Here is a 13,970-nt window from a genome sequence, read left to right on the forward strand (position 1 = left end):
GTACCTTCAGCATATCATAATTTAGAGTCACAGATCTGATGCTTACTGCTTGCGTGTGTGAGGACACACATTTGTATCTGGATACATAGCCAGACCCTTAACACAAAATGTTCTGTTTCACATTTATTTGAGGAATACTCTCTTAGTATCTTAGTCAGCTAATTGGCTAACATTCAAGAGCCATGAGCTTTCAGCATTATCTTAACCTTTTAGTATTTCAGTCCAGCAAAAATTTTTGACTCTGATCAAAATTAACTATAACTTTTAACCAAGAATGATCCAGAAGCATAAAAAGAGGGGGTTCCTGCAAAAAGCACAAAGAAATGCTCAAAAGGAAAGTTAACACTAACTGGATAGTGTGACTGCAGAGTAGAAATGAGGAAGCTGAGCACAGAAATGAAGGGCTACAAATGACCTCAGAACAACTGCAGGTTCCTTTCTGCAAGGCTCAATTAAGTTGACTGTAGTGCCACTTAGTTTGTATCTGAAAAGATGTTTTCTACAGCTCTTGTCACTAAGTAAAAATTCTTTTTCGTTCTTTTGAAAATTCCGTTCCTGATTTCCTTATTTTCTGCCTTGACACAGAAATCCCCTGCAAAGAAGCTGAGCCATGCAATTAGTAAATCCTTGGGGTGTGTACCCACCAGAGAACCCCCGCATCCTGTTTTTCCTGAGCAACCAGAGAAACCACTTGACCTTGCAAATATAGTGTAAGTATATACCTGGAGATGGATATGAATTATACTGAAATGGAAACCTTGCTCTGAATTCTTTTGGATCAAAACCAAATATCACCTAACATGAGCATTTAACCTTCTGGTTTTTACTTTACTTTTGGGGAACTTAAGACTTCCAGCTTTCAGCTCTTTAAATCACCATAAATATCTGTGTGGAAACCTAGCTCCTGAGCCCTGAAGCCTGAGTACTGTAGCAGTCTCCACCAGGAAATGAATACATTGAAGAGTAATTAATTGTGCTGGGTCTAACAAGGTTCCCTTTTGTTGTATGTGTGTTCTTCCTTAAGTCAGCCAGTAGAGATCTTTTCTTCTCTACAACAATAATGCCCATAGAGGTTTTAAAAGCTAGTTTAAATAACAAGGAAATGAAAATCAACCTAATTCGGTATTTTTGTATTGAGAGAAAATTAGGAAACACAAGACTATACTCTATAAATAAAACTAGTGTTTTATTTTTAGTTGAATATTCATGCTAAAGAAAAGAAAGCTAGAGAGGGACAAAAAAGCTGGAGAAATAGAGAAAGAAGGAAAATAAGGAGGAGGAACAACAAAAACTAATAATCAGCCTCTAAACCTATTAAATAAGCATATTCAGTGGACTCTGCTGGATAAAGTCAGTGGGTTTTTGACCATTAGTCTTTTTCAGGCGTTTGGAAGTTTTTCTGTTGGAATAGACATCCCTTTTCTTCTACCTACTCAAGCTACGTAGTTTGACTAAACGAGCTCTTAGGGTTCTTGATCTTTTCTTTCATTCAATAATTTTTAAAATGTTCATATTTATTGAAGTAATACATAGATTAAAAATTCATTAATACAGAAAAAATACAATAATACATACAATGAAACGCAGCACATCCTCCCACCCTTCGTTGTGCTTTGTCTGGGTTTTAGATCTGCTAATGGATACTTTCGTATCTAAATAATGTATTTAGAGCACCGTTTCTTGATTTATCTGTTTTGGACATTACTCAGCTCCTGTGGTGTAAAGGACCAACCTCATATATAGCTCTACATGTCAACCCACCTCAGCTTTTCATAATTTTATCACCATTTTTAAAATTAGTTACCTTTGTAGTTTTAAATGTAATTCTTAAACCTCAAGTTTCTGTAACTTCTTTTGACTTCCACTATGTAAACTGAGGAACTGATTGCCTTCTGTCTACTTTTCCCTTCTCCTTTGGCCTCCTAATTTCTGCCATCTATGCCATTACTTTTGTATTGTCAGAGCTGATAATATTTCTTTTCTCTCCTGTGATCATAACTGAGTCTTCTGAGATTTATTGAGGGCTAAATCTGAAAGTTGAAAACCAAACAACAGCTTTTGCAGTTAGTACCTTTCATTACGAAGCTGAATAGCGTGCCGTGGTTCTGTGTATCCTTTTGTTTAGTTCCTGTGTTGTGATCTCTGTGCGGTTCTCATCAGAATTCAGTGACATCTTCTTTCTTACACACCACGGATTGTAAACTGACTATACTTCAATTAAACAAAAAAGTAAAAGAATTTTTAAGAAGCATGCCTGTTGACTTTCTAAGTGGATTGGCTTTCTTGTACTATTTTTGTGGTGGTTTTTCCTTTGATTTCCCATTGATTTCTTCTTGCTGGGAAAAGAAATATGCTTTTCCCCCCGCTGTGTTCCATAGTGGATTTTACCTACTGTGTGTAATCCATTTTTTTTGAGGGGGGGGGGTGAAATTTGTTAACCTTTCCCCTTTTTTGATAGTGTTTTTTATTTGCAGTTTTTATTTAAAAAAAAAACAAAACCTTGCCTGCTCCAACATTGTAGTGGTTTTCTCTTTAAGTCTTGAGGATGCCCCTTTCCCATGTGTCTTTAAGTTATCTGAAATGGATTTTTGTGTATGGTGTAATGTAGAATATCTAATTCTCTTTTTCTCTCTCTCTTTGCATTTGAATAATAACTTGTCTCGGGGCCATTGATTGAATAATCCACCATTTCCCCACTTAACTACAATGCTACCATTGTCATAAATGAAGTTCCCAAGTACCCATGGCCTGGTTTCTGGGCCCATTATTCTGTTCCTTTGGTCAAAATGTCTACCGCTATACCAATATCATACTATCTTAATTACTGTAAGGGATTAAGTAATCTTCTTCTTTAGGAACGTCTTGTCTATTCTTTGCCCTTTGCTCTTTCATATAAATTTTAGAATCAGCTTACTGAGTCCCTCATAAAATTTTGTTGGACTTTGATCAGAGATTCATTGAATCTAAAGATCAAACTGGGGAGAAAAAGACATCTTTATAGTATTAAGTCTTCCATTTCCATAAATGTGTTATATCTTTCTGTTTATTTAAATACCCTTTTGTGCTATTTAGTAAAGCTTTATAATTTTCCTCAGAAAGGTCTTATGTATGTTAAATGAAATCTTTTGTACTTTACATTTGTTGTTGCTGTTGGAAACAGTACCTTTTCTCCTACAGTTACTTTGAGATATAATTTACATGCAGTAAAGGCTTCTACTTTAAGTGTACAAATCAGTGAGTTTTGGCAAATGTACACAGTCATGCAGACGGTACCTTTTTTGAATTACGTTGCTTAACAGTTTGTTGCTGGTGTAGGGAATGCACGTTGCTTTTGTATTTTAATTTACTGTGTAGTCATCGTGCATAAATTGCTCATAAATCTAGCTGTTTGTACTCAGATTCTTTTGGATTTTCTATAAATAATTATATCACCTGTAAATAATGATTGCCTTCTTTCTTCCCTCCAATTTTTTATACTTTTAAATATTAATCATACTTTTTTTCTTTTGGTTTTATTATGCCAGCTAGAACCTCCAGTGCAATAGTGCATAGAAATGGTTAAATAGACATTCTTGCATATTACTAAATCCCAAGGAGAACGTTTTCAGCATTCATTTTAGTATGTTATTTGATGTAAGTTTTTTGTAGAAACTGTTTATCAGGTAGAAGAGGTTCCCTTTTATTCCTGGTTTGCTCAGAGTGCTTTCTTTTTGCCATGAATAGATGTCAAATTTTATCAAAGACTTTCTGCGTTGAGATGATAGTGTGATTTCTTTGTTCTATTAATGTAGTGAATTACATTAATTGTTTTTTTAAACAACCCTACATTCCTGGAATAAACATAAGTTGACCCTCCTTTTGATACACTGCTAGATTTCATTTGCTAATATTATGTTTGGATTGTTTTCTATGTTAATAAGTTAGAGTGTCTTGTAATTTCCCTTGATTTGTTTTGTTTTGTTTTGTTTTAATGGCAAAGTTTGCCCAGTTTGCTATCTTCAAGAAGTTGAAGAGCATTCTGTCTTTTATATGGAAGAGCTTGCTTAAGACTGGAATTATTTGCTCCTTATATTTTTGGGAAAATTTACCAATGAAGCTATCTGTGCCTAATGCCTTCTTAGTGAGAAGATTTTTAACTGTTAATTTCATTCAAAAAAACAACCATAAGACTATTTTTATTTTTTATTTATTTTTGAGTCACTTTGGAACATTTTATAGATGTAGGAATTTGTCAATTCCATCTAAACTTTCAAAGTTATTGGCACAAAATTTATAATATTTTACCTGCAGTATGTGTGTTAAATAATATCTCTTTTTTGTCCCTACTCTCATGTATTTATAGTTTGTTTTTTTTTTTCCTCAAAAAGTTTTACCATAGGTTTGCTCCATCTTTTAGGCTTTCAGAGGACCAACTTTTGGTTTTGATGATTCTCTTATTGGATGTATATTTTTTTTAATTTCACGTATTTCTACCCTTTATTATTTCTTTTATTATAGATTCTTTGGGTTTATTTTGCTATTCTTTTTCTAACTTATTGAAAGATATGCTTCGCTTACTCATTTCAGGTTTTTTTCCCCCTCATATAAGCATTTAAGGCTATAAATTTCTCTAAGCACTACCTAAGTCCAAGTTTTGTTATGTAATATTTAAAAATTGTTTAGTTCTAAATATCTTCCAAGTTCTGTTATGGTTTCTTCTTTGGGAAGTATGCTTTCTTAATTTCCAAACATATGGGGGTTTTTCTAGTTGCCTTTTCATTATTAATTTCTAGTTTGTTGAGACATGCTTATTATCTACTATATGATCAAGTTTTTGTTACGTTCCAAGTAAAGTTGAAAATGTTTATTCTGTGCTTGTTGGGTGCAGAGTTGATAGTGAATGAATGTATGTCAGGTCAAATTTGTTAACCATGTTACTCAGATAGCCTTACTGACTTATTCAAAATTATACATATTTCTCTAAGAAATTGAAATTTTTTTCTTATGTAGTGACTCTCTTTATTTTTAATTATTCTATTTGTTCTCAAGTCTGTTTTATCTGCTGGTAACATCTTTTAATATCTTATGCTAGTTATGTGCCTAGTATAACTTTTCCCATGCTTTTTCTTTCGATTTTCTCAGTTGTCCTTAGGTTTTCAGTATGTTTCTTATAAATTGTAAGCTGGATTTTAAAAATGTAACGTAACAACCTGTCTTAACTGGTGAGTTTAGTCCATTTAAATATATTACATCATAATTATTATAATTAGTCATTTATTATAATCAAACTTGATTTATATAGTTACAAAATTATAGTTATAAAATTATTTTATATATTTTTATATTTATTTTAAATAAAAATGTATTTTAAATAAAATATATTTTATATTATAGTTATACATTTATATTAAAATTATATAAATTATATAAAATTATATTTGGACCTTTTTCTATTCTCTTTTGTGCTATTTATAATATTTTTTATTCCCCTTTATTCACATATCCCACTCTAGTTACCCTTTCCCCCATGGGTAACCATTCTCATGTACTTATTGTCTATCCTTTTATTAGTATCTGTTCTTGAAAACTATGAATTGTTTTGTATCTTCTTTTTTAAAATTTTACATAAGTGGTATGCTGAACAATATTTTACCTACCCATTCCCTGTGATGGACACCAGGGTTGCCTTCAGATCTCTGCCTCCGCATAGAATGCTGTAGTAAATACCTCAGATGTTTCCCCAGTGGAACTGGGTAAGAATTTATACCTTGGATACAAGTCGTTGGGTCAAGGGTTATGTATGTCATCACCAGACATATGTTGGGGAATCCAGTGGTTTAGTGTAGACTTTCAGTTAATCTCCATTTTAATTCAGACCTTGTACCCTCACCTCTACCTGGTGTGCCTGAGTTTGGAGACATTCTGGTCAATTTCACTAGAGAATAAGCTGCAGTTTCCCACCGGCCTAGAAAGAAGTAGTCATCTCACTGAGTGGTGATGGGCAGTCAGGTGAAAGAGGCGGGGAGGCTCAGCTTCTCAGGCAGACTTTCAACTAATCTTCTTTTTTAAAAAAAATTGTGTGTGTGTGTGTATGGGGGGGTCATTAGGTCTATGTTTTTAAATTTATTATTAGTTTTTTGTTTTGTTTTTTTTAGTGGCGGTACTGGGAATTGAACTCCGGACCTCATGCATGCTAAGCACATACTCTACCACTGAGCTATACCCATGTCCCTCCTCAGACCTTTTTTAAAAAAATAAAAATAAAACATTGAAAAGTTGTAGTTTCCTATGTCCTTCCTAATCCTATTATTGTTTCTCTCTCCCAAAGAGTAGCCACTAACATTTATTTTGTATCTGTCACTCTGTATGTTTTTATACTTTAACTGAATCTTTATGCATCTTAAAAATCACATATTTTAAAACTGTATATAAATGGTTATGCTCTGCATATCCTTCTGTAAGTTTATTACTTTATCAAAGACTATACTTCTGAGATTTATCCAAAATCTGGAATGATATTCCACTGAGTGACTATCCCACAAGTAATCCATTCTCCTGTTGGCAGACACAGAGGTCGCTTCCAGTTTTTCACTACAGCCTGCAGTGGTGCTGTGGCATTCTTGTACAGAGAGTTTCTCTAAGGTGGAAATGTAACTCCTGGATCCTAAGATCTGAATGGTTCTCATGGTTCAACTCATGAATGTTTGTCACTCATGCAAAGTCCATTGTGGATTGGAAGGACTCCGGAGCAGCTGAATTGTGAGCAGTGGCTCGGTGGCTTAGGCTGCTTCAGTTTCTGGCTCCGTCATCTCAGTCAAGGCCTGGGGAAGAGAGCATGTGGGGGCCACATACAGTTTTTTTTTTTCTCTTTTTGCATTCGATTTTTTGGGGGGAGGGTATTTGCATGGGCTTTTTTTTTTTTTAATTGAAGTATAGTTAGTTACAATGTGTCAATTTCTAGTGTATAGCCTAATGTCCCAGTCATGTATATATATTCATTTTCATATTCTTTTCATTAATAGTTATTACAAGATATCAAATATAGTTCCCTATCTTATACAGAAGAATCATATCAGTTCTTCTTTGCTTTGGTTCAGAAGTGACATGTGTCATTTCCCTCCCTACTGTACCTAACTTCAAGTATTTATCATACTCCGTGTACCTAAGAAAGAGAGGAGAACCAGATACTGATCAGCTCTAGTACTGTATGCCATAAGTGTATGCAACTTTGTAGATATTACCTAGAACTCAAATTTTATAGTTCAGGTATTTATGAATCTGAATTATGCCCAAACCAAGTATATAGTCAGCAGGCCACTCAGAAAACTCAGTGATAGCTTCCCTTTTAGATTCTGATGAAATTTTGAGTAATTAATCCCATTTGGATTAACTAGACAATTTTTAAAGTCCCATTCAACTTTGAGGTTCTGTGTTTTGTAGATTTTTTTTTCTTTTTTAATATTCGCCACATGTCAATGATTCCCAAACCTGCCTGATACCAGGGTCAGTAAACTTTTAAAAGTATAGCTTACTAGGTTACTTCCATTCTGGGTCAACTGAATCATTATTCTGGGGGTGGCCTGAAATCTACATTTAAAAAAAGTTTCCTAGTGAATCTGCTCAGATTATGGAACCACCTCATTAGAACTAAAGTGGTTTTAGCAATGTTAACAATAAGCTAAGAATTCTATGCTAAGCATTCAAAAGTGGAGATAGAGTACCACTGAAATATAATTCTGTGAATCTCGGTTCTTAATGCTTGCTGAGATTTAAGTTTTCTATTCATTCAGCAAATATTTATTGAGGACTTTCCAGGATCTATCCAAAGTACAAACAGTATTCACACAGTACTTCACTTATATGCGAATAGGTTTGAGTGAGAGTGAGGAAGCCAATTTTATGAAGTGCGGTGTTTTGGGCTGGCTTCCTTAGGAAAGAGTTACAAGTATAGCTCAAACGAGGAGAAAATTGGAAGGCGTGGGCCACTGTGTGCATCTCTCATCATGATCAGGAAAAAAATGTTTGCTGTTCTGCACTTAGAGATGAAGGAGTTGAAGATAGCTCCTATATTTGAATGCTTAAAGTCAGCAAAATATTCCATTCAGATAGGATCATGATTATTTTAATCATTGTCTTCCTATATTAATTTAAAAGGGTCTTTCTTTAGACAAAGAATAGGTAATTTTCTTGCACTTCAGGGTCTTACAACACTGTAGGTATTATTTTCAAACACTTAAGTTGTTTATGTTTGTTTTACTAAAAATCAGATTGGGATGAACACCGTCTACCAAGGAGGTTGAGAGTTAGGGATGGGACCCAAGGGAATGGACAGCCAGCATTCTTGGACCTTTCCTTGGGCCACTAGTTAAACACTTTTTACCCTTTACAGTTATTTCTTACATACCATGCTTATTTGTTTACAACTTTTAAAAAAAGAGAGGACATGCTGGAAGGTATGTATCTTTGACCATTTCAAACTAGATCTTCCTCAGTAGAAAATAAAGCTTCTTGCTAAAGTTTTAGTTTGATGGTCAAATTTGTTCAGTTTTTCTTTATGTTTCTGGCTTTCATGTCATATTCAAAACTTATGTTCTCACTTCAAGATGATAAAAGTACCTCTGACAGTAAATTTCTTATTTCTGTATTTTTTGTTGTTGTTATCAGGTATGAAATAGGAATTTTTTTTTCATAATGGATAGCCGTTAGTCCCAACTCCATTATTTTCCTGCTAACTGTGTTGCAGTTTTAATTTTGCCTTCCTTTTGGCAATGTTGATAATTCCCTTTGAAAGCTCTGAGAAATAATATAAACCACTTCTCTAACAAGATGTCTTTACCTTATGGTCTGCCTTTATCTTATTAGTAGGTTAAGAAAGGGTTTTGTGAAGTATCACATTTATAGTGAAGATAAATAGGAATTAGGCACGTGGAGGGTAGGGAGGAGCGTTCCCAGCAGAGCGGAGCAGGAGGAAGGCTGCAGAAGCAGGCATTGATTTTGGACATTATCCCAAATTGAAGGGTTTTGGGTAGGAGAGGGACATGCTGAATTTTGCACTTGAAGGAATCACTGTCTATTGTGTGTAAATAGGAAGTGGGATAAGGGTGAAAAAAGAAGAAGCCAGTTAGGGGTCTTTTTCAGGGGCTAGGTGAGAGATAATGGTGGGTTGGACTATTATGGTGGTAGTGGAGATGGGGAAAAGTTTGTAAACACATTTTTAAAATCTTAGATTTTGCTGAATGCCCAGAGATAAAATTAAAACTCCAGTGGAAATTTGAGACAGGAATTGAAACTAAGTATGATGATAAAACATTTTAATGTTAATTGTTTACATTTCACTGTTAGCATAGGTTAGAGATCGACTCAGATCCTCACAAACTTGAGATTCAAGTGTTTGTTGGGCACCCAGCGTTCCAAGCCCTTTGATCACCTCTTCCGTGTATGTTATTTCATTTAACCCTCACAGCAAACTTTGCAGTATAGGTAGCCTTAACCTGTAACAGATCAGGAGGCAGTATCAGGGACGTTGAATGACCTGCCCAAGATCACACAGCTACCAAGTGACGGAGTTGGAGCTAGAGCCTGGGCTCCTAGCTCCATGCCAAGCGTTCTTTCCCAGTTTCCTAACAGGCTGACCCAGTCAGAAATTGTTGTAGAAACATCTGCTAATTGAACCATTGTTTGAACCCTGTGGTCAGGTTGAGAATCAAGGGACGACGCGGAATAGCTATACCTTTGTTGGTTGAAAAACAGAAGGGAGGCAGTGTGATATGACAGAAGAAAAACTAGGTTAAAAATCAGGAGACATCAGTTTGTGTTTCTGTGAAATGGTGTTATTTAAACTCATCTTAATTATCTCAAGATGGTGTTTAAGGATAATGTATCTGAAAGTGCTTCTGAGAGCTTAGGATGCTATAAATACTGTATTCTAAACTCTTAAAGTCTTTTCCTCGAAATAGAGTAAATCATGCCACAAAAATGGACCCTCTGCAAAGGCTGGGACTCTATCTTGCTCTACACTGAGTCCCCAGTGCCTCAAATAGTGCCTGAGCATGGTAGGCATGTAAAATATATTGCATGAATGAGTGATGCGAAACGTGATTTATATAAACAGACTCCATCCTCTGTTTGTTTTTCCTGCAGTAAATAAGTCATGTGCCTACAGTACCTGAAGCCTCCACTAGATGTCAGGCATATTTTCTCAATTGGTTCATTGTTTCTTTTCTGATGAGTTGAGAATATTAAGTAAACAGGGTTTTTCAAGTGCATCTCAAACAAAACCAATTTACTTATCATCAACACTGTAGCAAGTTTTCTTCTGTCTTTGAGAGAAGTAGTTGTTTCTTTTGCTTAAGGCATTTTTGTAAAACTTCTAGCCTTTGGAGCCTCAGATAAGCGTTCCGCTAGCCTAATTCAAGCAATTTGTTGGTGCTTACGATCTAATTATCTAACCACATAGTCCTTATATCTGATTTCTTTAATTAGCAATTCATCACCATTACATTTCGGTTTGTGGTTATTTATTTCTGAGAGAAAGCAGAACTTCCCGATGTCGGCTTAGTATGTTTGTTCCTCTGAATTCCAGCATGACCAGTGTCTCCCTCGATACACCTGTGATTGATCTAGTCTCTTCAGCAGGAGTTGGCAAACTATAACCATAGGCTGAATCCAGTCTGTCGCCCATTTTTGTATGGCCCATGACCTAGGAATTTTTTTTAACTATTTTTGAGTGGCTGAAGAGGAAAAGAAGAATGTTTTGTGAAAAATGATATGAAATTCAGATTTCAGTGTCCATAAATAAGGTTTTATTAGGACACAGCCACACTAATTCATTTACGTATTTTCTGTGGCTGCTTTTGGGCTACAGTGGCAAAATTGAGTCTTGCAACTGAAATCATAAGACCCTCAAGGCCTAAAATGTTTATTATCTGGCTCTTTACAGAAAAGCTTGCCAACCCCTACTCTTAAGGAAGTGTTGCTAGAAACTGCAAATTTAGGGCACTTTGTGCTTCTTGGTAGTCTTTTCTCTGAATGCTCATCATCTCCTTTGGTTTGATGGTCCAGGTTGTTTTTTCCACCCAAGGGTGAAGGTTAATTTGGTAGCTTCTTCTGTTAAAGCATTTGGATAAAGTTTGTTACCTAGAAACCAGACTAGCTTTTTACCGTTTCTCTCTGCCTGTTCATATATAAATATGTACATGTTTGAACAGCTAACCAACCAGTTTTCTCCACATCTTGTATCAAAACAGAATTCACCTAGACAATTAAAAAAAGCTGTTAAATTATGCTATAATTATAGAATTATAATTACAACAATACTTTAATATGGTTCTTATTTGTCCTATTGTAGCTACTTTTCTGTTTAATACTGATTTAGTTGCTCTACACACAAACACACACACACACACGCACACACACAATTTAATCAAGCCAATCTGTCCTCTTTGTTGTTTTTTCTTTTACAAAATCATAGATTTTTTTCCTCAGTTCAAGTTTTTATTTGATGAAACTTATTACAAACTCATTCTTTTGTTGTTGAAATTTCAGATGCCATTTCTGTGGGTGATAATTTCAACTGGAGGTTTTTTTAATAATTAAAAAAGTATTTAATGATGGTAAAAAGAAAAACACATAGCATAAAATTTACCATCTTAACCATTTTTAAGTGTATGTTTTAGTAGTGGTAAGTGTATTTTCCATCTTGCAAAGCTGAACCTCTGTGCCCATTGAACCACTCTCCATTTCGTTCTCCCCCCAGACCCCGGTAACCGCAGTTGACTTTCTGTTTTTATGAGTTTTTCAAGTCATAGGTTTATTTTTTTGAACTTTAGGCCACTGTGCCTAAATATCTGATGCTTTCAGTGTTTTGAACTTTTCATTATAATGCAAAAATTCTGCCTGTTTTATCCTTAAATCATAGTGACTTTAAATCAGTAGAAATTCACCAGACCTAGAATAATTTAAGACCATTTGTAACCCTACAAAAAACAGGTCTGAATTCTTGTTTATGTTGTTTAGCTATTAAAGCACATATTTCTGATGATACTTTGAAAATGAGTGAATCTGGAATTCTAAATGGCTTTTTTGACGAGGGTGTTTCTAGCTAATTGTCCTGTGCAAAACCAAATGCCTCATTGTTTGCAGCTTTTTTTATTAGTCAAATTTGGTTTTTTTCAAAGTTATGGATTAGCTTTGAATTCTCCCAAAAATTATTATAGAATTTATGATATTGGTAAGTTGATGTGGGTTGAAATCACTATCTTCCACAGGTATTTACTGAATGTGAATTGTGAATAGAGCTCTGTGCTTGGTGCTGAGGGGAGTCTTATTTGAGAAAACTGACAAGGTGATATTTTCCTCTTAGATTTCTGGGTGAGTCTGATGTTCTAGTCACTTGAAAGGGGTATCAGATCCATTCTGGGTATCTTGGTCTCCGGAGACTGAACCTATTTGGAAGATTTTAATTTTGAACTGTTTCCAACAGGCAATTCTTATACTTTGGCTCTTAGATCATAGGTCATCTGATATTAATTATGTTTTGCATTTTGCGGGGGTGATTTTTGAGGACCTAGCGGCTGAGGAACACAAGATCCTCTTAGAGCCTTGAGCTTCACTCAGTTCTGGCTTGGGTGTTGTCTGTTTGGCTCCATTGCAGGCTGAAGGTCCCAGATAATCATTCTTTTCTAGGTTTTGGGTAGCTGACCCTGAAAGTGTATCTGTCCAAAAAAGAAAGAGGGAGCACAGAAAGCGCTGGTACCAAGGATCATGAATCATCTTAGAAATAGGATAAGATTTTTGCCTGAACTCTGTGTGTGTGTGTGTGTGTTGGGGAAATAGGAGGACTTGCATACACTCACAAACCCACACATGTGAGTATATGTGAGTGGTACCTGTGTGTGTGTGATGGAGAGGGATGGTCACATGGACAGCAAATGTGATGATTGATTATGATGCAGTGGGGAGAAACAGCATTATTTAATACAATAAAACTCAAGGTTTCATCCTAGGAGGATAATTATTTATGAGTGGTTAGGCTTTAGTCTACTCAGTGTTACCCTCCCCTTGGGATTTTCCTCACTCTGTTTGCCACTCTACTACCATAAGACACTCTGCTTTTGAACTCTAACTCTAGGGTGGCCAAAACACCATCCTTACTTTTCTTTCCTTTTTTTTTTATTGTGGTAAAACATAAAATTCACCATTTTAACTGTTTTCAGGTGTGCAGTTCAGTAGAGTTAAGTATATTTTACATTGCTGTGAAGCAGATCTCCAGAACTTTTTCAACTTGCAAATCTGAAACATCAACTCCTCTTTTACCATGAGACCCTGGTAACCACCATTCTACTTCCTGTTTCTATGAATTTGAGTACTATAGATACCTCATATAAATAGAATCATGTCCTATTTGTCTTTACATGACCTTTTTATTTCATTTAGCATAGTGTCCTCAAGGTTCGTCTATGTTGTAACATGTGTCAGGCTTTCTTTCCTTTGCAAGGCTGAATAATATTCCATTGTGTGTATACACCACATTTTGTTTTCCATCCTTTGCCAATAGACATTTGGGTTGCTTCCACCTTTTGGCTGTTCTGAATACTACTACTGTGAAGATGGGTGTACAGATATCTTTTTGAGACCCTGGTTTCAGTTCTTTGGGTTATATACCCCGAGGCAGGATTACTAGGTGATATGGTAGTTCTGTTTTCAGTTTTTTGAGGAACCTCCGTACTGTTCTCCATAAGGGTTGCACCATTTTACAATCTCATGAACAATGTATAAGGGTTCTAATTTTTCCACATTATCACCAACACTCATTATTTTCTGTTTGTTTGTTTGTTTTTAAGTTACCCTAATGGGTTTGAGGTAGTAGAACATTGGGGTTTTGATTTGTCTTTTCTTAAGAGTTCTATTAAGGTATAATTTATATGTCATCAAATTCATCCACTGTGACAATTAAATGATTTTTAGTAAAATTATCTAGTTTTGCAACTGTC

The 13,970-nt window shown here is 35.2% G+C and overlaps 1 protein-coding gene across 13 annotated transcripts in view; it reads left to right on the forward strand.

Moving 5' to 3' along the window:
* The window catches only part of DTNB (dystrobrevin beta), a 209,628-nt gene that overhangs the window by 103,284 nt on the left and 92,374 nt on the right, over positions 1–13,970 (forward strand). For all 13 annotated transcript variants that reach the window (XM_072938094.1, XM_072938085.1, XM_072938086.1 and 10 more), the window contains one exon: positions 586–710. In XM_072938094.1, the coding sequence (XP_072794195.1) occupies positions 586–710 (125 nt within the window). The remainder of the gene's footprint in view (positions 1–585; positions 711–13,970) is intronic.

The sequence above is a fragment of the Vicugna pacos genome, chromosome 15 (assembly GCF_048564905.1).
Source record: "Vicugna pacos chromosome 15, VicPac4, whole genome shotgun sequence".
In the NCBI taxonomy this organism is placed as follows: domain Eukaryota; kingdom Metazoa; phylum Chordata; class Mammalia; order Artiodactyla; family Camelidae; genus Vicugna; species Vicugna pacos.